A 24,456-nucleotide genomic window follows, 5' to 3' on the forward strand; every position below is an offset into this window, starting at 1 on the left:
AGTTTGCATGAACATTAGACAGCATTCAGCATTCGTCCATTTTTCTATTCGAGCAGCTCCAGTGAAGATCTGAAGATGATCTTCGGGATCTTCAGTCCCATCATACGTTCTGATGTGAGCTGGCATTTTGATTTTAGACTGAAAATCATAATCAGCTATCTGTCTAGAAAAGCATGAAAGGTTACTTGGCTTGTAAGGTTTAGCCAGGTCTTCTTCAGGTCTCGTACCTACGTTGTTGTTATTGCCATGGTTTCCTGATGTGCGTTAGGTGTAATATAAATTAGATGAGTATTTAAGCCCTTTTTACACTTTTAGCCAAGTTTTAAATTTATAAAACACGATACTCACTAACACTAAACACACATATGGGCAAGTGCACCCATCGTGGACGTAGTATAGTGTTGGTAAGATACCGAGGTCGTCCAAGGACACAAGAGCTTTTAATACCGGTTTATCCTCAACGTCTAATCAAATCAAAAAGTTAGAAAAATGTTTTAAACTAAGAAAAATAAAAACTAACTAAATGCTGAAAATAAAAATAAAATAAAAACAGATAGACAAGATGAATCACTTGGATCCGACACGTGTATTAGTATAACCTTTGATTATTTTCGCACTTTTGCACTTGTTTAAGAGATTATCTTAGTTATTGTAGTAGGCCCCTCTTTTGAAGGTGACGTTACCCTCAACCCAGTAGTTTGAGTCAGCAAGGATACAATCCTAAAGGGTCGGATTATTGAAAGATAATGAATTAAGTTATTAATGCAAATTATGGTAGGCCCCGCTTCTGGCGGTGACGTTACCCTCGGCTAAGTAGTCTGAGTCAGCAGGGATACAGTCCTAAATAACCGGGTTATAGTATTAATAGTAGTTAACTTATGAGGGGGTCAAAGAGTTTGGATCCCCGCCATCCAATACCTATGGGCATTGAAGGAGATCCTACTAAATTTGACCCAGGTCCCAAGCAGGACCTCTAAACGCTGAACAAGGGCAAGACCCTTACCAAACCGTTCCCTTAACCCCCGACCAGGTAGCCAACATACCTCCATATAGACCGTGGAGATATGAATGGTGAAAATCTTTTATTTTATATAGACAGTAAAATAACGCCAAGACACCACGGACAAACGATAAGGAAAGATCACCTTCAACATAAGTAACTAGTTATTAAAGTCATTAATACAAAACCAAATAAAAAGTGCAAAAGATTAAAAATAAAAAGTATTATACTAAACACTTGTCTTCACCAAGTGATGTAATAGACTTAGGCAAACATGGCCTTGATTGTCAAGAACTCTTACGATCAATCTTGGATCCCGAGACGACTCACACACTCTATGATGAACAATGGATGATGGTGGTGGATGATGGTGTTATGGTGGTGGTGGGTGGTGGATGAAGTGTGAGAGAGGTGGTGTGCCAAGGGATGAGAGAGAATGAAGCCAAGCTCCTCTATTTATAGGCTGAACAGAAGGCTGGACACGGCCCCGTGCCCGCCTGACACTCTCTCTCCTCATTAATTGTAATTGCGAATTACAATTAATGCGCCTGCTGTACTTTCACCACGCCCCCGTGTTCGCTGGACACGGCCCCGTGGTGGGCAATGGAAGCTTCTACTGGTTTGTCTTTTCTGCTGCTTCCTGGGCACGCCCCCGTGTTCGCTGGACACGGGGCGTGTTCAGACTCTGTTTCTTCCTTTTTGCTTTGGGAGGTGCCGTTGAGGGTCCGGGTAGTCTACTTTTGTTCCTTTTCTTGTATTTATGGTAGAATTAGTGGTCTTTTTGCTTCTTTTGTGATTTTGAGCTCATTTCATCCTGAAAATACAAAAGGAAGACAAAAACACTCTTTTTCCAACATTAGTACTTAAAAAGGGTTAGTTTTATGCCTTAATTGATGTGTTTTATATGTTGCATTTTACACACATCAAATACCCCCACACTTGAACTTTTGCTTGTCCTCAAGCAAAACTCTTTAAATGTGGCTTACACTCCCAAATGGAATAGGTAGAAGAGAAGTTTTTTAGCTTGTCCTAGAGTGTCGGGAATCCAAGGTTTTTATAGGCTTTATTTTTATTTATTTACAATCCTATTCGTTATGATTTATTTTGAACTTTTCATAAGATAAATTACTTATTTGGGCATAGCATGCCTTATTAAAATTCCATTTATATACAAGTTCACATACCTCACGGGAGATCACTCAACACTCGGCCGAAGGTGTATATTTTAGTGAATCACTCGAGAGCGGTACGGAACTTACGTCTTTCCATAGGCTTGCCAAGCAATCAATCCTCCTCCTTTTTAACTTTTTACCTTTGTAAATATCAAGAGGACTTTTTGGGTGAAGGCTTGGGTTTAAAGGTGGGTGGTTGGTTAGTGGTTAGTAAAAAGGGCGAAAATCGTAGCAAGTGTCGGTTTTCGTAAAATACCTTGTTTTTAGTGACCTATTATTTTTTTGAAGTATTTCTCCAAACAAGCTTTTGTAGCTTTTGTTTGTTTTTGACTTCATCATATATATATATATATATATATATATATATATATATATATATATTTTTGATGTCACATGAAAGGGCAAGTTGACGAAAAACCGAGCTTGTTACTAAAATAAAGGGTGAAAAAAATGAAAAAGGTTTTTGGTGGGTAAAAATGGTTTTTGGGGTAATGAAATGAAAGGTTTAGGCTCAAAGGGGTTTTCTAGGGGGATTTTGGGTAGGAAAAAAAATGAAAAATAATGGTTTTGAAAGAAAAATAGTTAGTCCTAATACCTCCATCATTTACTTACTTGGGTTTAAGTTGGTAAGGACCGGGAATGTATCGTCGTGGCAAGTTCTAGATTTGTAAGGACCGAGCGGCTATTCACACAAGAAACGAAAAATGAGCATTTAATCTAAATATGTGTATTTTTATGCTCAATAAAGGCTCAAAACTCACTTTTGTGGGAATGGGTTTTTAATGTGACCAAGCATATATAATCGAATTTTAAACTAGACTTGTTATGCCGTTTCATAATTTTCTTATGTTGGTTCTTTTTTTATCACGACGCTATCGGTTGTAAATTTGTAAAAATATAACCTTTTTAGAACTTGTTATTCCCAACTTAAACTAAGACAAGTAAATAAAAAAAAATGAAAAAGTTTTTGAAAAAATTTGGGGTGTTTAGCGGTTCCAATAGAGTTTTGTGTAAGGCTTGTGTTTAGGATTTTGCAAAATTTCAAGGTTTTAGCATCCCCCCACACTTAAATTACACATTGTCCTCAATGTGTCCAAAAATAATATTTTTGGTTGATTAGAATGTATAAAAGTATGTTAAAAAGCAAAGATTTTTGTTACTGGCATCCTGGACACGGCCCCGTGTTCACGGGCACGGCCCCGTGGTCAAGTGCCAGTAACAAAAATTACAGAATTGAAACAGAAGCCTGGACACGGGGGCGTGTCCGCTGAACACGGCCCGTGTCCAGTTACCTGAACTAGGTGATTTTTCTGCAGGGGCTCAGCACGGGGCCGTGTTGGTTGGGCACGGCCCGTGTTGAGCCTTCTGTGATGGAGATTTTTGTCGGGTTGCTCTGTTCTTCGTGCATGGTTCCATTTTTCTCGTTCCCTTTTTCATCCATTACCACCATGAGTGTGTTTTATTCTGCAAAAATTAAAAGATTAAACTAAACTAAACTAAGGATAGATCCGCGGAATGCCTCCGTGGTGCGCCACGTTTATAAGGGTCCTTGGCTAGACCCGATTCCTGGTTATATATCTTCTGAGTGGAGTGCCTTGCTTCCCAAGTTACACCGTCGGAGAGCGGCATCCAAGCTTGAATCAATAACCTTCATGTAATTGACTGGGTCGTCGTCCTCTATTTTCTGCCCAACTCCGAACTTCACCTCATCGTCCCCATACTTCAAAGTCAGTGTCCCTTCATTCATGTCTACCACTGCTTGTGCTGTGGCAAGGAAGGGTCTCCCTAGGATAAGGGGGACCTCGGTGTCTTCCTCCATGTCGAGTATGACAAAGTCAACGGGATAAACGAATTTGCTTACCCTTACCAAGACATTCTCGATGACACCTTGTGTGAACTTGACTGATCGATCAGCGAGTTGTATGCTTATTTTTGTAGGGCTCGTGGTTCCCAAGCCAAGCCTTTTGAACATCGATGAGGGCATGAGGTTAATGCTAGCCCCCAAGTCGGCCAAGGCATTGCGAACGGGTGATTCCCCTATTGAACATGGAATCGTGAAACTTCCGGGATCGATTTTCTTTTGGGGTAGTTTATTGAGTACGAGGGCAGAGCATTCTTCGCCTAAATTAACTAATTGCAAATTTTCAATTTTCCTTTTATGTGTAAGGAAGTCCCTCATAAATTTAGAGTATTTGGGCATTTGGGTTAGGACTTCGATAAAAGGAATATTGACATGCAATTGTTTTAACAGACTTTCGAATTTTGCGGATTGCTCATTGGTCTTTTGACGAATTAACCTACCGGGGTACGGAACTCGAGGAGCCTTGGTAGGCTCTGGTGATGGGGGAGAGTTCTTTTCCTGCAGATGTGTTGGCATTGTTTCTTCCGTTGGTGGAGGTACTTCTGCAGGCCCTACGGTGCGGTTTCGTAGTGTGATGAGGTGAACTTGCGCTTTTGGGTTTGTTTCGGTATTGCTAGGTAATGCGCCTTGTGGTCTCTCGGAAAAATTTTGTGCTAGTTGATTTATTTGTTTTTCTATGTTTTGAATGCTAGCTTGTTGATTCCTAAAATTAGATTCTAATTGTAGAAATCTTTCCGAGTTTTTCTTTTCAGTGTCGGAGACGAGGCGAGATATAGTATCTTCGAGCCTTTCTCGTCCACCTTGTTGTTGAGTGAAATTTTGTGACTCATTTCTTGATTGCTGAAAGTTTGTTCGTTGGGTTTGTTGGTTACTACTATTGCCGGTTTCCCTCCAACCAAGGTTTGGGTGGTTTCGCCATCCTTGGTTGTAAGTTCCCGTTGGAGGACCCGACGGCCTAGGTCTATTATCAATGTAGTTTACCATTTCTTGTTGATCGTCCGTTTCTTTCATGCAACTCCAATTTTCATGTGACCCACCACACCCTTCACAAGCCATAACCGAGACTGTTTTTGTCATTTCTAATTTTTTTTATTTTTGAAGAAAGGGCCTCGATTTGGGCTTGTAAAGAGGTGCTTTCGTCGACCTTATGGGCGCCCGGGGCGATAGACTTATTTCCCCGGGGAGTGTGCCATTGAAAATTGGTTTGAGCAATTTCCTCAATCTGATTATATATTTCGTGTGGGCGTCGATTACCTAAAAGTCCCCCGGAGCTAGAATCAAGTGTCTGCCTAGTGTGTGGCAACAATCCATTGTAGAAAGTGGATACTTGTTGCCATATCGCGAGGCCATGATGGGGACACTTGCGTAATAGCTCCTTGAACCTTTCCCATGTTTCATATAAGGATTCCCCGTCCTCTTGTGAGTATGTGTTAATTTCAGCCATTAATTTAGCAGTTTTAGAAGGAGGGAAATACTTATATAGAAACTTTTGGGCTAGTTCATCCCAGGTGTTTACCGATCCAGCTGGGAGGGTGTTGAGCCAAGCTTTCGCTCGGTCTTTTAGTGAGAACGGAAACATACGGAGGCGTATGGCGTCGTTTGATGCTCCATTGATCCGAAAGGTATCACATATTTCTAAGAAATTAGTTATATGTAGATGAGGATCCTCGTCCGCAAGCCCGTGGAAGGTTGCGGAGTTTTGGAGCATTTGTATCAAATGCGGTCGAAGCTCGAAGTTATTGGCTTCGACATTCGGAGCATTGATAGCGGCGCCTAGATTACCTACGGTGGGCCGTAGATAATCCATAAGGGTACGTTGGTCCGCCATTGGGGGTGGATCACCCGAAACCTTCTCTTGGTTTTTGGCTTTTAACCTTTTTCTGAGAAAGCGTTCGGGTTCTTCTAGCGGTTCTTTTATGTCTTTATTGGAACTGGAGCTCATACACTACGTGAGGATGGTGTCGGGTTCCAAGTCCTGCAATAAAAACAAAAAAGAATGTCGGTCAGAAGGTTCACCACGGCCCCGTGTTGAGCGAACACGGCCCCGTGGTCGGAAATACAGTGATTGTTTTCCAGATCCCAGTTACTGGAAGTTGGACACGGCCCCGTGTTGCACCGGCACGGCCCCGTGGTCAGCCTTCTGTAACTTGAAAAACAAAAACTGCCAGTAACTTTGCTGAGCACGGCCCGTGTCCGACCAGGCACGGCCCCGTGCTGAGCTCTGCAGAAGCTAAAAATCTAAGAAAAAATCCTAAAAAAATTAAAGAAAAATAAAAATATGATTAGGCCGTTGATTCCTAACTTTCTTAAAATCCTTGTGTCCCTGGCAGCGGCGCCAAAAACTTGATGTGCGTTAGGTGTAATATAAATTAGATGAGTATTTAAGCCCTTTTTACACTTTTAGCCAAGTTTTAAATTTATAAAACACGATACTCACTAACACTAAACACACATATGGGCAAGTGCACCCATCGTGGACGTAGTATAGTGTTGGTAAGATACCGAGGTCGTCCAAGGACACAAGAGCTTTTAATACCGGTTTATCCTCAACGTCTAATTAAATCAAAAAGTTAGAAAAATGTTTTAAACTAAGAAAAATAAAAACTAACTAAATGCTGAAAATAAAAATAAAATAAAAACAGATAGACAAGATGAATCACTTGGATCCGACACGTGTATTAGTATAACCTTTGATTATTTTCGCACTTTTGCACTTGTTTAAGAGATTATCTTAGTTATTGTAGTAGGCCCCTCTTTTGAAGGTGACGTTACCCTCAACCCAGTAGTTTGAGTCAGCAAGGATACAATCCTAAAGGGTCGGATTATTGAAAGATAATGAATTAAGTTATTAATGCAAATTATGGTAGGCCCCGCTTCTGGCGGTGACGTTACCCTCGGCTAAGTAGTCTGAGTCAGCAGGGATACAGTCCTAAATAACCGGGTTATAGTATTAATAGTAGTTAACTTATGAGGGGGTCAAAGAGTTTGGATCCCCGCCATCCAATACCTATGGGCATTGAAGGAGATCCTACTAAATTTGACCCAGGTCCCAACTCCCAAGCAGGACCTCTAAACGCTGAACATGGGCAAGACCCTTACCAAACCGTTCCCTTAACCCCCGACCAGGTAGCCAACATACCTCCATATGGACCGTGGAGATATGAATGGTGAAAATCTTTTATTTTATATAGACAGTAAAATAACGCCAAGACACCACGGACAAACGATAAGGAAAGATCACCTTCAACATAAGTAACTAGTTATTAAAGTCATTAATACAAAACCAAATAAAAAGTGCAAAAGATTAAAAATAAAAAGTATTATACTAAACACTTGTCTTCACCAAGTGATGTAAGAGACTTAGGCAAACATGGCCTTGATTGTCAAGAACTCTTACGATCAATCTTGGATCCCGAGACGACTCACACACTCTATGATGGACAATGGATGATGGTGGTGGATGATGGTGTTATGGTGGTGGTGGGTGGTGGATGAAGTGTGAGAGAGGTGGTGTGCCAAGGGATGAGAGAGAATGAAGCCAAGCTCCTCTATTTATAGGCTGAACAGAAGGCTGGACACGGCCCCGTGTCCGCTGGACACGGCCCCGTGCCCGCCTGACACTCTCTCTCCTCATTAATTGTAATTGCGAATTACAATTAATGCGCCTGCTGTACTTTCACCACGCCCCCGTGTTCGCTGGACACGGCCCCGTGGTGGGCAATGGAAGCTTCTACTGGTTTGTCTTTTCTGCTGCTTCCTGGGCACGCCCCCGTGTTCGCTGGACACGGGGCGTGTTCAGACTCTGTTTCTTCCTTTTTGCTTTGGGAGGTGCCGTTGAGGGTCCGGGCAGTCTACTTTTGTTCCTTTTCTTGTATTTATGGTAGAATTAGTGGTCTTTTTGCTTCTTTTGTGATTTTGAGCTCATTTCATCCTGAAAATACAAAGGGAAGACAAAAACACTCTTTTTCCAACATTAGTACTTAAAAAGGGTTAGTTTTATGCCTTAATTGATGTGTTTTATATGTTGCATTTTACACACATCATTTCCCTGGGTGGCAAGCACTTGATTGATAAAGTGTTGCCAGGGGAAGTTGGCCATCATCTGAGACATCATGTTGGGTATGAAATTGAAACCTTGAAGGCTTCCCGGACCAACTGAGCAACTTACCCCAAGAGGGGTGCTGGCAACAGCACTTCGTGCTAAAGGGAGCACGGACAGGGCTTGCTCCCACGTGGTAGTTAGAGAAGTGGGACAACTGGTCACCGGGGATTGTAGGAGTTGGTCGAGTGTTAACTCGTGTCCCAGAGGAGTACCACTAACAGTTGGTTGGGAAGAGAGAATAGGATGAACAGTGGGGTTTGTCATAGTGGACAGATAAGGGTGAAGGTTTGAAGGGTTGCTGGGACCGGCCTCACCTCTTGTGACGAAGGGCGGTAGAGGTGGCCCAGGAGACAACGTTGGCTCAGGTTCGTCGTAATCTAGACGAATCCTTACCCCTTTTTCCCTTTCTCTGTTCACATGTTGGTTAAGAAGTGATCTTAGCTCAAGGAAGTTATTAGCGACCCCCTCGGGGGTAAGTTCAACACGTGTCGGAGTGTCTGACACACCAACGTTGGGAGACGGAGCTCCCGATCTGGATGGGGTTGGTGTGTTAAAGGTAAGAAACTCGGGTGTACTCCCCGGAGTTGAAAAAGCGTTGTTATTGTTGTGTGAGCTTGACCACTTCCCGGGGTAGAGGTGTTAGGGATCTGGTTTACCTCTCCCGGAGATCCACTTTCTGACATGGTGGTTTTGAATGAAGGGAGTTACACGTACCAGGTCTCTTTTCAGGAGAAACAGCGGCGTAGCCCCACGGTGGGCGCCAACTTGTTGATGCAACAAACACGGGACCAAGGATGGTAGCTAAGCTGGTTAGGCAAAAGGGCTGAAGGGTTCAGTTTTGCCTAACGCAGGTCGCGGGGTCCCTCCACGTTTGCAAAACGTGGAAGGAGGTTCACTAGTATGTTCTTGTTATTTGCTTTGAGGTTCTTTCTCCGAGGCCAGCTCGAATCCAGAAAAGAAAGCAAATAGGATGGAAGTAATGAAGAGTTATTTGGAAGTGACAAAGAACTCTTTGAATGACTAGAGATTAAGGAATCTCTGTGCTTTCGGAATGTCTTTGAAGTGTTCAGGAGCTGTCCTCTTATAGTGGAAGACTCCTCCTGAAGTGGCATAAACTATACTAGCGAGACCTGTTTGCATATGGAGGGTTTCCCCTTTTGGGGTTGAAGGCTTTGGACCCCTGGTTAATAGAGTGTGCTTGTGCAGACCTGCTCTGACTTTGTGAGTTGGTGAGCATGAGTTGGTGGGACGAGTTTCTAGACATGACTGATGACTGATTACTGTTTCTCGATTTCCTCATTTTACAGCTTTTCATCCGATGAACCTTTCAACCTTTTAAGCTCTTTGCATATTAATCATTTTGTTTATCCTTGGGCTACCCCCGTCGTCAATATATATATACCGTGTACTGTACACCTGAAAGGCATGTCACTGTTCTATCGTGGAAAAGCATTACCCACACCATGTTATCTAATGATAGATCACCAAGCAATTACCGACGAGACCCGCTTTCACTGTCTTATGAGTACGTCGCTAAAAGTTTGGTACTTTGTAGTTTGCATATTTACATACTAACACGGCTTTAGGGGCGGTCCGGAGGGGGTGCAGGGTAGGTGACGGCTCAGGGCCTAGGCCCAAAAAAAAAAAATTTTTTAATAAAGTTACATTGTAGATGAGGCACATGATTTAGTGATTCCTATGTCACTTTATTTAGCAAGTAGGTCTTGTGATCTAATCTTGTTAGCTTCATTTTTAGTTGTTTTTTTTTCTTTATGTTTGTTACCTATGCATTAAATGCAAATGACATTAATTGACTAGTTTTGTATTACATTAGGCCATGGATGTACATCTAACATCTAGAGTGTTAACAATGACATGGCATGTTAACTAACATTGCAAACCACTCCCTCCTTGTGTTAAAGTGCATTAAATGAGTTATGTGTTAACATGTTAACCCAATGTTAAGAGATTAAATTAATTATTATTTTTTTTAGACAAAAACCCAATGTTAAAGTGCATTAAATGAGTTATGTGTTAACATGTTAGATCATTTCCTTAGAGTGAGACAAAGTGAAATGAGAAAAAAAAAAGTTGATGTGTCACTTAGGTGGAGTTAAGTTAGGTTAAAATATACCCAAAATCCTTAAATCAAAATGGGAATAGTAGTTACTTCTCAAATCTAGTTTAAAAATGCTTATTTATGTTAATTTCTTAAAATATTATTCAATCTACAATTAGTTTTGTCTGTTCCATTTTTTTATGAAAAAAAAATCTTATTTTGTTTTTTTCTCTTTCAACTCTATGTATTTTCTAAATAAATTTGGATAGGTTACGATGGTTTTACATGATCGTAAATAATGATTTTTAAAGTTACAACGTAACTATTCCACATTTTCTTAATTTACCCTTAAAACGTGTTTTCTTTCTACGTTTCATCGCCCAAATACGCGTGTGATGTGCATTTTATCTACGTTTTCACTTAAAAAAGCAGTCCGCCGCAACATGCAAGTGATTCCACAATTTTTTTAATTCATTTTCATATATTTAAAACTTTTTTGTATATTCTTTTAAAAAGTTTATATTTTAGAAGCTCGTATTTTATCTTCGCACAAGGCCTACATATTTTCGAAAATTTTCGGAGAAAAAAAACTTCAAAACATCTTGATATATCCATTATTTACCTCGGGTGGGGTTCGGCTACAAAGTCCATTTTTCCTACAAAGTGTACAAAGTCATAAAACACCACAATTTCAGACATAAAACACACTCAAAACCCACAAATAACAGAGTGAAGATTACTAAAACACAATATCCAAACCCTAACAGTCCACAAAAAACTTCACACACACCATTGTAGAACTATGAATATAAAACACAACATGATAATCAACATAAAACACATTAATGTTAGTTATTCGAAAATCAAAGGCTTATCATCCGAAACACAACACAAAACTCTTCAATTATGGCGTTTTAGTAATCTCCACTTTGTTATTTGTGGGTTTTGAGTGTATTTTATGTCTGAAATTGTGGTGTTGTATGACTTTATACACTTTGTAAAAAAAAATAGACTTTGTAGCCAACTTCCACCTTACCTTCATTATTAACAAGATGTGGCACTCTGTAATAAAATCCCAAATGAAGTGTTGTTATCTAAGGAAGTAGTTCAAATTGGTATTAATACGGACTTAGGTACACGTGTTTCTCCTAATTGTTTATCTTAAAACGGTTCTAAAATGTGACTAAAATGACCATAACTAAGCATCATTTGACCATACTTGATCACAAATAATAAGATGTATTTTTATTTATATTTTTTATTTCTCCACATTTACAGCCAACATTTTTTACTGTATTTTATTATTTTTACTATTCTTGCAACCTATTTGGGATCGTGTTTAAATATAACTTTTAAATTATTATTTTTTAGTTTCATTTTTTGACCGAAAAGAACAGTCGTAATTTGCATCCGGTAGGTAAATTTACATTTTAAACCATTAGTTTTTTTATTTTGTTTTTCCGACCGTCCTAAACGATCACAAATTTTGCTTGCGACCGTTTCTCTGCCTTTGTTGTTATTTTATAATCTTTCACATATCTGCGGCCGTGTCGACTGCTTTGTAAAATAAAGTTTTGGTTAATTATTTTTGCAACCGAAAAATGTCAGTCACAAAATTTGTGACTGTTTTCTGACCGAATCTGCGTTGGTCATTAAGTTGTGACCATTATGATTTTGGTCACAAATTTTGCGAACATTTTTCCCCTCGTAAATTTTGGTCGCAATTTCCCATCATATAACCCTACAAAAAGCAACTTAGTTTACGTCTCTTTTGTTTAAAAGTCGCGTCCATTAGAAACGTTATTGATGGAAAGGTTACACCTCTTTTGTTTAAAAGTCGCATCCATTAGAAAAGTTTATTGATGGAAAGGTTACGTCTCCTTTGTTTAAACGTCACGTCCATTAGAGAAAGTTATTGATGGAAGGTTACACATTGTTTATTTAAAGTCACGTCCATTTGATAGAGGTTATTGATGGAAAAGATAATTGCCAAATAAGGGTTTCTGTCTAAGATGAAAAGAGGCAACGCTTAAGAAACGACACCACTAAATTGTTTGCACTAAAGAAAAGGAATGAAAATAATACAAACCACAAAAAAATGTTGACTTGGTAGTCACGTCTGTACATATCGCATGCGACGCTGGTTCGAGTCTAATACACACCTTTTTTTTCCATTCCTTTCTGTTTTATCATAACACTTTTTCCTTTCTGTCGCCACTTTATCATAACCCTTATTTTTTAACGTCACCTGTAACTTTCAAATTCTTATCAATTGCTTCAACCAAATGATTCTTAAACAAATATATCAACAAAATCTTTGATACAGTATAACCCAGAAAACAAAATCTTTTGATATAGTAAAACCCATAAATTATTTGTTCATAGTTTTTTGATCGATCAGTTCCGGATTATACTTTCTGATCCGATCCAGAATATTACTTCAAAATTTAAATAAATCGTTATGTTCGTTAATTTTTTATTTTATTGGTTATATTATCCTTTGTTTGCGCATTCGTAACATGTTTTTTCGACATTTGTTTTATGGGTTTTAATCCATTTGAGATGTCTGTACTATCGATTTTTTTCATCCGTTTTTCGGCCTACCATCACTCTTTTTCAATAGAAGGTTTGAATGCATATTGATTATTAACGGTTTGTTAATTACTTTTTGGATCAGTTTTAAATCCGTGTAACATATTATCTAAATTTATGTTTAACATGCTTGATTATTCCTCCTGTTATGAAAAATAAAGATGTGGCTTTTGAAGAAACATATGTGTGTGTTGTTTTTTTCTTTTTTTTTTTTTTTTTTTTTTTGATTATGCATCTGAACATTGTTATTATATGCATGGTTTTGGATTGTGATTATATTCTTTAATTAACACATACTTAACATACTACAATATGATTTGTATTTCACAAGGGTTTTGTGTGTGGGTAACTTATATGGAAATCTTTGTTCCAATTTCTGATGGTACGAGATTGAGTTTTGATGATCTGTGTAATCTTATAATTCTAAGTGTTGTTAGCCAATGGCAAAATGATCTTGAAGATAGTTTTGTCTATTATGAGGTAAAATGAACAAATATTATACATTGGATTTAGATCCTCAGATGTTCAGTTTCAAGGCAATGGGTCATCTTAAGAGTTTTGTTAGAGAGCAAATAAATATGGTCACAATGAATTGTCCCTCTTCTTTCTTCTTGGGAACACTTTGACATATAACATTCCGTCGCAGCGCACGGGTTGCGCCAACTCGTTTTTTAATATTATCAAAGAAAAGTTTGTAAGTAGTGAATGAATCCATGATTACAATTGGTGCTCTTCATAAAGGGATTCAAAATTTGTCATGTTTGCACTGTTAAGTTCGTTGGTTATCTATCGGGAAAGCATTACCACACCATGTTTTTTAACGGAGTATCACCTGGATTATTGACGAGACCCACTTTCAGTATCATGTCAGTGAAAGTTTTGTATTTTGTACTTTGTAGTTTATATTTTTAGATACCAACACGTCTTCTAATGGACAAACTACAAAAAAATCTTGATATATGTTCAATAGGATGAGGATCAAATACAAAACCTTCTTAAAAATAAGAAATGTATAAAGGTTTCTAAAAAAACCCACTACAAAAAGAAAAAAAAAAAAAACCCTAAACACCCAGCACCACCCAAAAATCTAAATGCTCCACCATCACCCACCATGGTGTAATGGGTGATGGTGTAATGGGTTTAGGTTTTTGGTTTTTGAACACTTGTCACTCTATATTATAAAGGCCTCTTACACTTCTTACAATTAGAAGCTTTTGACATTTAACTCATATTTAATAAGATGATGTGGCACTCTGTTATAAAATACCAAACTAAGTGTTGTTTTTTATTTAAGTAGTTCAAATTGGTATTACGGACGTAGGTCCACGTGTTTTCTCATAATTGTTTTTCTTCTAACGGTTCTACATCACTTCAAATATCTAACAACAAATCATTCAACGACTATTGGAATTTTCATGATAGGAAACCAGTTTATACATATTGCACCAAACACCTTAGTTTTCAACCTGGTTGGCTTTCCATTTTCAAGAGTTCCGACACAGTGATAATGCAACATATGCTGAAATTCCTATTTAATAATATGATTAACATTATAAAATTATGAAAGTGATTTAATTTGATATGTTTATTAAAAGATTTAATTAATCATTGTGCTGTAATTTATATGGAATGAGTACTTATTTCGCATACATTTACATGCACACAAAGAAATGTATATATAAGCACATGAACATACATGTATGATACATCACAATCGTTGTGATTACTCGGATTCTGCTCAAAATCTCAGTCGTAATACACTATTGTGATCATGTTACAATGCCTAAAGAAACATTTGATCTAACAACAAAATTATTGCCATTGCTAAACCAGAATTGAACCCTTGGTTTATAATCAAGTCAAAAACCTCGAGCCCAAACGAAACGCCCTTTGTGACCGTTTCTTTCCTTCGAATCTCCGCCACTACATTTCTCGACTTGTCAAGAACCTTACATGATCGGTTCATGTATGACCCTTCAATCATATACATGTTCTTCTCATCATATGGTTCTTTATAAACCCTAGCTAGGCTCTTTACCTTTGGCCAAAAGATATTAACATTTTTTCTTGCACGACATATTGGTTTTTGCTCCTTCGATGATAATTCTCCTTCGAACACTAGCCAGTTATCGACCATCTTGAGTTTCTAGTTACAAAAATATGTCACAAGTATAAGAAACATGTTGTAAAGGTATCAACATATAGTTGTCGGTCCTAATATTTACCTTATGTTAAGTTGGTAAAATTGTTTGTACATTTGTCACACTTTTGACTTTTACTATTTACAAATAGTTGATGATGCTTATATGACTAGATATTTATTAATAACAACAAAACAAATGCAGTTTCAATTCCTGGACGTACTATCAAGGAGATAATATGACGTGGAGCTGAAACAAGAAAATAAACAGAAGAGTAAATTACTTTTTAAGTTTCTGTGTTTTTAATCACTTGAGTACAAAATCAAAAAGTTTAGTGATTTTAACCAGAAAGAAATACACTGCGCACCTTGCTACGAGAAACAGTAAGGATGGGTTTGCCGGAAGCATCCATGAGAACAAGCTCTTGTCGCCTGCGGGAACCGTAATTATCAACTCGATACACCAAGTCACCAAAGGAGTTTATCACCGTGAACCCACTACACCCTACAAACAATGACTTCCTCCATACAGTTAAACTACTTGGCTCACCACCACCATCACTACCATTACCATCACCATCATGGGCCTCATAGCTGCCATCATCACCACCATTTGATGGTTCTTGATTTTCATGCACTGTCCTCGACAAAGATTTTAAGAATCGTAGCATGTTTTTCTTTCTCTTTTTCTCTCTCTAGAGTATGTGTGAAGGCATGAAGAGATATTTATGATGATGGTGGCTGGAATGAAGTATGAGGGGCTTTATTGTAATTTTGTTTACGTTGTGGGGATGTGGCATGGGAGAGTATGGTACCATCCATCACATGGTATTCCCTTTTTGACCAAAATTACACACATATGTCAAATGAGTTTGTTTGTTCAATTGCATTGAATGAATGAATGGGACATTTGATATGCGTGGCAATGTATAAAATCAATAATTAAAAAGGGAAAATCACATTAAATATCCATTTTGGTCTAATAGATTATTAAAACAATAATTTAACTTAAATAATTACCCATAATGGTCATTCCATAAAATTTGTTACCAATGTGTATCTGAAAAAAGTGATTCACGTTTGAGTCTCAACGTGTCTCACAAAGTAGTTGATAAATTGTAGGAGTAAATTCTAAATTTGAGAGGGAAGTTGTATTTATCTCTTCGCTAAAAAGCAGTGTTAGATTGTCTTTGAGGTCCTTATGCTCAAGACTTCTTAACTGTTATCCTCATTGAAAGGCTAGGACGACACATGTCGGCGGTGGAGTATCAAGTCATCCTTAAATATCGGTTAATGATCTCGTTGTTCCCAATCGATGAGCCTTGTCCAGTTTGCCGTAAGGTTTGTTTGGATAACTTTGGGAAACATGCGGTCCACTGTAGGGAGCTACCGGACATTAAATACCGACATGACTTGGTCAGAGATGTCCTATATATGTGATGTCATCAAGCGGGATGTAATCTCTGCTAAAAAAAAAAAAAAAAGGTCTCTGTATATTTCCTGACATACCCACTTGAAGGGAGGTCCACTCGCGGCCGGCGGATGTTCTTGTTTTCGGTTGGGTAGGAGGGAAACACGTTTGTTTGGACCTTACCGGAGTATCCCCTCTTATTGGACTCAGGGAAAACCGTTTTGTGACTGATCAGGTTGTGTTGAAGGCAGAATAAGCATGAAAAAGCTTGTGCTGAGAATCAACATGTCTTCATTCCCTTTGTCTTTGATATATTTGGTTCACTTACTCCTGAAGCTGTTGGTTTTTTTTTTTACAGAGTTCAGAGGGTCGTGCACAGCAATTTCTCAACGTCAAGGAACCAAAGTTTTATTTTCGTAGACTTGGATTTGCTATTCAAAAGGAGATTACAGCACAGTTTGTTACCTGTTTACCTACCATTCTTGTATAAATTTTCTATCTAGGAAATGAAATAATTGAAATGCGAGTAAAAAAGAATTTCTAAAGGAATATATGTGTTCATTGTTTAAAAAAAAGGTTAAAAGAATAAAACGGGTTTCTGTCTTTTGATTATCTCATGTCATTTAAGTTTTAATTCTTCAACAACCAATCACTTGTACAACTCTCCTTATTACTTCTTTTATAACTTACATTCACTCTCTCTTCTCTATTGGTTGTTCTCTCTCAAATTGGCACTCTCTACCATTGATCGTCGGCCGCATTTGTGCCATTGAGCAGCACCATGTCTTCTGTTTAGACATCATGAACAATATCAAAGAACGGAAAACCTAGCTCTTTCTTTAACGACAAATTTTACTCTTATTCAAAACCAAAAAAAATTGTTCCGCAAATATGTAGCCCAAATGATACCATTTCTCTTTTTAGGTTGGCGTGTTAGGCTTCTTTTTTTTTTTTTTTTTTTTTTTTTGAAGGGCAAAATCACAAGATCAAGTCCAATTCCATGGCAATTTTAACTCTAAAGTGTTCCAAGAAGATATTTATATCTGGATATATAACGTATATATTGATTGATGTATACTTAAATATAATTTTTCATAACAGTCAATGTATTAGCTTGTAAACTCGTGTATAACACGAGTTTGAGAATATAAATTATGTAATCTTATACTCCTTACAAAAATTTTTGTAACTAAATTATTTTATAACATACAACAATATAAAATGAAAGCACATTTACACAAATATCTAAATACTTCTTTGTACACGATATTTGTCATTTTGTTCGTAATTTGACCATTCATATCAAGTACCAATAGCTTAAGGTTATCTCTAAAAACTATTTAGAGATTTGTGTGATTGTACTTTCATTTTTTTAAATAATTGTATGCAGTAAAAAATTAATTCAGTTATTTAAAGTTGTGTAAACATTATATAACTTTTTTTTTGAAACGAGAACTTCATTAAAAACGACCAGCCCGAAAAAAAACAACGGACGGTCAAACCAACTATAAACATTATATAACTATATAATTTCTATCATCAAAATCGTGTAATACATGGATTTATAAACTATTAATTTAATGTAATTTTCCTTATTAACAGCACATTAAAGAGGCCTCTCTTTCCACTTTTCTAGTGATGAGAAATTTTTTGCTTCCGTCCTGGCTTATGTTCGGAACAATATATTTCATACGAAATCGTTTTTGTAAGGGTGTTAATATTCACACATTCATCTTATCTATCTCTTTATACATAAATATATACATACGTAGATATATATAGATAGAGATAGAGGGAAAAAAGATGTGAAAATAAGATTTAGTGATGTGAGAATAGTGAAAGCCAAAAATTAAAACAAGTTAGGTTCGATGTTTTGCAATTACTGTACCATCTTTCAATCTGTTTGCTATCAATAATATGTGTTACATATGAATGGGCTTTGACAACTCATAAAAGTAGTTAAATTTAAAGGCATGTGTCTTTTCAAAGACTCGTTAGAATTTCAACTTAATTCAACACTTACTCGTTTTATTTGTTGTATTATATATGTTTTCTAGCAACCTAAAAGTTAATCCGTAGTTGAAAAAAAAAAAAACATCTAAGTATATTAATTTTTTTTCTTTTTATTTTTAGATACTCGATAAACTTTATTCTTAATATTTTAGGATAGTGTTTATCGGGTATACACGAAATTTAAATGGGAATCATTTGATTCAAAAACGACAACAATACCTACCTGTTATTTCAGTTGCCAACTCTTTTCTAGAAAAAACAATCTTCTTTTTATGACATGTTTGTTTTCTAGTGTCACCATGTGTGATCAGGAACGAGATGAGATGTGTGTCCTATTCAAAGATGTGGTCTTTTGATTCCTTTTTTCCTACAAGAATACAATATTAGTTTTGATTAATGACGTGTTCTTTTCTGATATTATTGAATATTATCGGTTGTGTAAAGTTCAACAATCAAAATAATGAGTATATGTGTAAAGTTCAATAATCAAAATAATGAGTATATAACACTATTTTCGGAATGATTTTTAACACCAGAGTTGGAGGGTCATTACTAGTAACTGCAGTTTTAGGATGCACAAATGGAGAGACGATATTATTCTTTTGTCGGGCCTTAGAATTTATGAACGTGCATTCATTTATGTTTTATTATAACGGTTAACTCATACATTTACTAATAATACACTTAAGGTTTGTTTGGTATGACGTAATGGAATAGATGAGAGAATGGAATGGACGAGATAATGTAATGGACAAAGGAATTAAATAGATCATTACATTCCATAGTCTTGTTTGGTTACCATGCAGAAAACGAATAAATCATTACATTGTGTTGTTTGGTAGGTAAGAAAAGAGGAATGAATTAAATCGGCGATGGGTGGAGGCGGTGATCGGTGGCGGCTAGTGGCGGTGGCAGCGATGGGTGGCGGTGGTCGGTGGTAGCAGTGGTGGGTGGCGGTGGTCGGTGGGTGACGGTTGTTAGCGGTGGCGGCGGCGATGGTCGGGGTTGGCGGTGGTCTACGGTGGCAGGTGGCGGCGATGGTGGTGGCGACAACGGTGGGTGGTGGTGGTTGACGGTAGCGGGTGGTGGCCGCGGAGGATGGTGGTGGTGGTCGGCGGAGGGCGGCGGTTGTCGGTGGTTGTGGGTGGCGGCGATGGTGGTCAATGGTGGTGGCGACGACGACGGTGGGTGGTGGTGGTGGTTGACGGTAGCGGGAGGTGGCCGCGGAGGATGGTGGTGATGGCCAGCGGAGGATAACGGTAGTGGTCGGGGTAGCGGTGGTCGGTGGTGGCTGGTGGCTGGTTGCGACGATGGTGGTTGCGACGGGTGGTGGTGGCGGTGACGACGATGGGTGGTGGTGGTCGACGATAGCGGGTGGTGGCAGCAGAGGATGGTGGTGGTGGTCGGCGGAGGGTGGCGGTAGTGGTCGGGGTGGCGGTGGTTGGCGATGGCGGGTGGTAGTGATGGTAGTCGATGGCGGTGACGGCGGAGGACGGTGGTGGTGGTCGGCGGAGGTTGGTGGCGGGTGGTGACGATGACAGGTGGTGGCGATAGATGGTGGAGGTGATGACGGTGTTTGTGACGTAGGCTGAGAGAGGGAATGAAATGGAAAAAAAAACAGGGGGAGCGGATGTAATGAATTTGAGGGAATGGAATGACTTATGTAATGGGTGATTCCATTACGTTGACCAACCAAACACACTTTTTTTCATTCTCTCGCAATAGTTCAGTCCATTCCACCTCTCATTCATGCATACCAAACACTACCTAAAATCATGGTTGCAAAAGTCGTTAGGCGCTCACTAGTCGGTCGACCAGGGAGTTGAGAGTACTCGGCCGAGGCGGAGAGTAGACGGGGAGTACTCGGACATGCCAAATTATAAAGAAATTAGTTTTCGAAAATTAAATATATGTCAGATAACTTAAATTTACTAATATTTACAACAAAATACGTGAAACTGATATTCATTCTTTAATATGATAGGCATAGAAATTATGTTTTATATTATTTTAAGTCAAACTCGGCCTGAGTTGACCTACTAGATCCGATTTTGGACGATGTTGACCGCATTTGATTGATTCTGAGTAATTAGTCAGTGTTGAAGAAAGTCGTCTCGGCAACCTACCTTATAGCGACTACTCGGAGAGTACTCGGCTTTGGAGCCTTGTAAATACAAGCATGCCTAAAATCTACACTTTTATTGATTACAAGACTTCAACTTTCTATTTAACTAGGAAAGAAACCTATCCACTAGTTGTTAAAGTTTCTTTTTTAAGTAATTTACGGGTATGTAAAGTCCTCTAATTTAAGTAATTTTATTTCTAGTATTGTTTAGGTTTTTTCTTATTTTGGAATTATAATTTGTTTTTGTAATTTATAAAAACAATAATAAAGCATATGCTAATTCAAAATTAGGCTTGTTTTATTTGTGTAACTTTTCAAACAAACTAGGTTTATCACCCTAGCCGCGTTGCGGCGAACTTTTTTTGTTATTTAGTATGTGTTTACATGTGTTTTAAAATCACTACGAGCGCGTTGCACACGGAACCACTAACAAGAATAAAAAGAAAATGTAAAAAACTGTAAAAAAATAATAGAAAGAAAAATCAACCAAAAAAGTTGTATGTTAATTATATTGTTCGTATGAAACCCGTGGTCAAAGATGAACAAATAATATTGGGTACCGGTACCGAATTTCCCGAACAGAAGGATCGTAAGTACCAATTCGGTACCGACTTTTGGCGATTCTAGTACCGGTTCGCTACCGATTTTTACCTTCATATACCGGTACCGTAACCAGTACTTTCGGTATCAGTTCCCGCGGAGCTCTGATCAGAGATGAGCAAATGGTACCGTGCAGTAGTACCGAATTTCCCGAACTAAAAGATTTTCAAACTCAATCCGGTACCGACTTTTGGCGCTTTCTGTATCAGACTGATACCGATTTTTACCTTCATGTACCGATAATGAACCGGACCGTACCAGTATTAATTGACACCAAGCTTATCCAAAAAAATAAAGAAAATAATAATAGTTATTAATAATTTAATATATGATTATAATATATTATAATAACTGTTCATTTCATTTGTAATTTTAATATACAGTAATTTATTATACAGTGGGCTTGTCCATATGATATTATCTGCATAAACGTGCAACATCATCATCATACTCAGTAAATCTCACCAATTGCACAGCTAAGGTAGAGTCTGAGGAGAGTAAGATGTAGACAACCTTACCTCTGCCCTGTAAGAATAGAGAGGCTACTTTCAATGAAACCCTCGGCTCGATAGTATTTTTGCATCAAGCCTTGGAAATAATGCACATGACACTCAGCAATTAAGACAAAGGATGATTAGTGCATGTACTCCCTTATCTTTCGGCTATCAACACCACCACATGACGCATGATTTACCACCCCCATCTTTTAATATTATTTTCATGAAATTAGTAAAATAACATTAAAATTAGTGCAGCTTTTCATATTTATATGAAAAGGAAATTAGATAGGGTTCCGTTTATCCACCTATATCGAACAAATTATTCGGTCATCAAGAAGACACACGTGCACAAGATGATGATGGCAGAAATGAGGATGTTAAGGTGGATTTGTACACACACAATGTTAGACCGAATAAAAATTGAGGTTTTGGAGGAAAGGTTAGGAGTGATTAATATATTAAATAAGATAAGGGAATGAAAAGTGAGATGGTTTGGGCACGTGTGAAGAGAATGTGAGGAGAACGCAGACGATGACAACCATTAGAGCAGCTTAAACCATAATATTTTGTTTAAAAACTTACACCATAAAAATGATGATTTTATTCTCTTTAATCTGAGTATGATATTGCTATAACTGTAATTTTTAATTAATAATAATTAAATATTACATGATTACCAGTGTATGTGTTCTCCGTTGCATCGCTTTAGTATGTGTATATATATAGAGTTTGTATCAAATACAAATAGGCTTAAGGTAAAAAGTCATGTGAAGCAAGGTGAAATAGAAACCACTGGTGGCATAACCGGAAATACAAAGATCGATCAAAGTGAAGGTTTTGAAAATTATTATTATTATATATATCAATTTACATTGCATGTTTGCTACAGTTTTCTTTTGTCTTTTTCTTATTTTTTTTTTCTATTTTATTTAGGTTTTTTTAAGCTATAATCACACATTAATATTACTATCCTAACTAATTTGTGTTTATTAGTTACACTAATTGTCCATTTTGTACAGGTAACAAATGAACCCGACCAATTTCGACTTAACATCGGTATTGATATTGGTATTTATTTTTATTGATTTTGATCGATGTAAAATATGTCTCGATATCCTTTTAATCATATGACCTTATTTTTTAAGCTTTCTCTTTCGATTGCTATATCGAGTACCGTTATTGTATCGATACCATTATAAACCAAACCGATAGCGACCGGATTCCTGCTATTAATGTTATTTCTATCATTGTGTCTACGTTTCCAATTTAAATTTATAAATCAGGTATCCCGCCGCGAAGCGCGAGTATCACTAACTAGTTTGTATTATTCAATCACTATCATTATTTTATTTTTATTAATAGAACTCAATTTTATGTCGAGTTAATAATTTTAATTTCTATCTATGACATTTTCTAACATGTAATCATAACGATATACTTGAAATCTTCTATACCCATATATGTCCCGTAGATAAGTAAATATGATTTTTCAGTGTGATTTAATTATTTACACGCTTATTTTCATGGACGTGTCTATGTATAAGTTATGTTGTATGATTTGTATTATTCAATCACTATCATTATTTTATTTTTATTAATAGAACTCAATTTTATGTCGAGTTAATAATTTTAATTTCTATCTATGACATTTTCTAACATGTATTCATAACGATATACTTGAAATCTTCTATACCCATATATGTCCCGTAGATAAGTAAATGTGATTTTTCAGTGTGATTTAATTATTTACATGCTTATTTTCATGGACGTATCTATGTATAAGTTATGTTGTATGATTTGATTTTGCATTTGAAAACATTTCTTTTTAAAAGAACACTAGTTGAAATTAGATTGAAGCCTTGTGCATTGGAGTAGCTTAGTGGGGGCGGCCGACCCCCCGAACTTTTAGCTCGGGAGTGGAGAATATGTAGTTTTTGTATAGAAATTTTTGGGTATATACGTTTTTTACCCCCGGTTTTATAGAAATTTTTTGGTTTATACGTTTTCGACCCCTCGGTCGGAAATCTTAAGCTTCGCCACTGGCCTTGTGAACACTGATTACTCAATTGAATTATACGAATCACACTAGTCAATCAATTGAAACAATAGATATTGAAGTCCGTAAGGTTTTTTGCAAATTAGTTTGACTAGGTTCTACATACAATTCATTATTGGTTGAAATCGTATCTTATTTAGTATTTTTCATTCGATTCTAGTACTTTAGAGTAATTACTGGTTACAATTGGACCATCTTTTTGTTTTTTTCATTCGATTCTAGTGCTACAAAGTAATCACAAAATTACTCTACTTATACATAAAATTGCTTTGCTAATTGAAATCATAGCTTTTCTTATATATTTCATTTGATTCTAGTGCTATAGAATAGTTATTGCTTGAAATTGTATCACAATATAGTATTTTTCATTCATTTTTTAATATAGTGCGACAAAGTAATTACAAGATTAATTACTTTATATGCTACTTTTGTTAAAGATTAGTAGTTTTCGATTTATAATTTTTATAAGTAGAGAAATTACTTTGTATAACTCTATTAATTATTTTATAAATAGCATAATCATGTAATTATTTTATGATTCACTAAAAACATATAATTGTTATGTAATAACTAGAAATAATAGGAGAATGAATTTCTTATTGATGTATATGTATGAAATACAAAGCCTCTATTTATACGCTCAACATTAACATAAGAGTAAATACAATAAGGAGTTAAGGATGTGGAGAGTCACTATAAATGATATATTCATAACACTCCCCCTTGACGATCCAAATAATGAAATAGTACAGTATTCTTGTAATACGTTTGGTGATGTTGCCTCATTAAAAACCTTGCTAGGAAAACCCAGTGGGATAAAACCAT

General features: G+C 37.1%; 1 protein-coding gene and 1 non-coding gene across 2 annotated transcripts; one reads left to right on the top strand and one right to left on the bottom strand.

Annotated features, from left to right (window-relative positions):
* Positions 1–5,376: 5,376 nt before the first annotated feature.
* Positions 5,377–5,483, top strand: LOC118486065. Its single transcript, XR_004877921.1, has one exon. It is a non-coding gene; the product is annotated as a small nucleolar RNA R71 (small nucleolar RNA).
* Positions 5,484–14,443: 8,960 nt separating this feature from the next.
* On the bottom strand, positions 14,444–15,694 carry LOC110897891 (protein LURP-one-related 17). Its single transcript, XM_022144626.2, has 2 exons — positions 15,295–15,694; positions 14,444–14,932 (listed from the first exon to the last, which is right to left on the bottom strand). Exons 1-2 carry the CDS (start codon positions 15,595–15,597, stop codon positions 14,570–14,572), a joined length of 666 nt encoding a protein of 221 aa, XP_022000318.1. The 5' UTR covers positions 15,598–15,694; the 3' UTR covers positions 14,444–14,569.
* Positions 15,695–24,456: the final 8,762 nt, after the last annotated feature.

Source organism: Helianthus annuus, chromosome 13, assembly GCF_002127325.2.
Source record: "Helianthus annuus cultivar XRQ/B chromosome 13, HanXRQr2.0-SUNRISE, whole genome shotgun sequence".
Lineage (NCBI taxonomy): Eukaryota > Viridiplantae > Streptophyta > Magnoliopsida > Asterales > Asteraceae > Helianthus > Helianthus annuus.

Bases quoted from the DNA above. Each gene is read 5' to 3' on its own strand.
- LOC110897891 (XM_022144626.2), bottom strand. From the start codon at position 15,597: ATGCTACGATTCTTAAAATCTTTGTCGAGGACAGTGCATGAAAATCAA. The intron at 14,933-15,294 runs GTGCGCAGTGTA...TTTTGTAACTAG, and splicing joins TTACTGTTTCTCGTAGCAAG to AAACTCAAGATGGTCGATAA.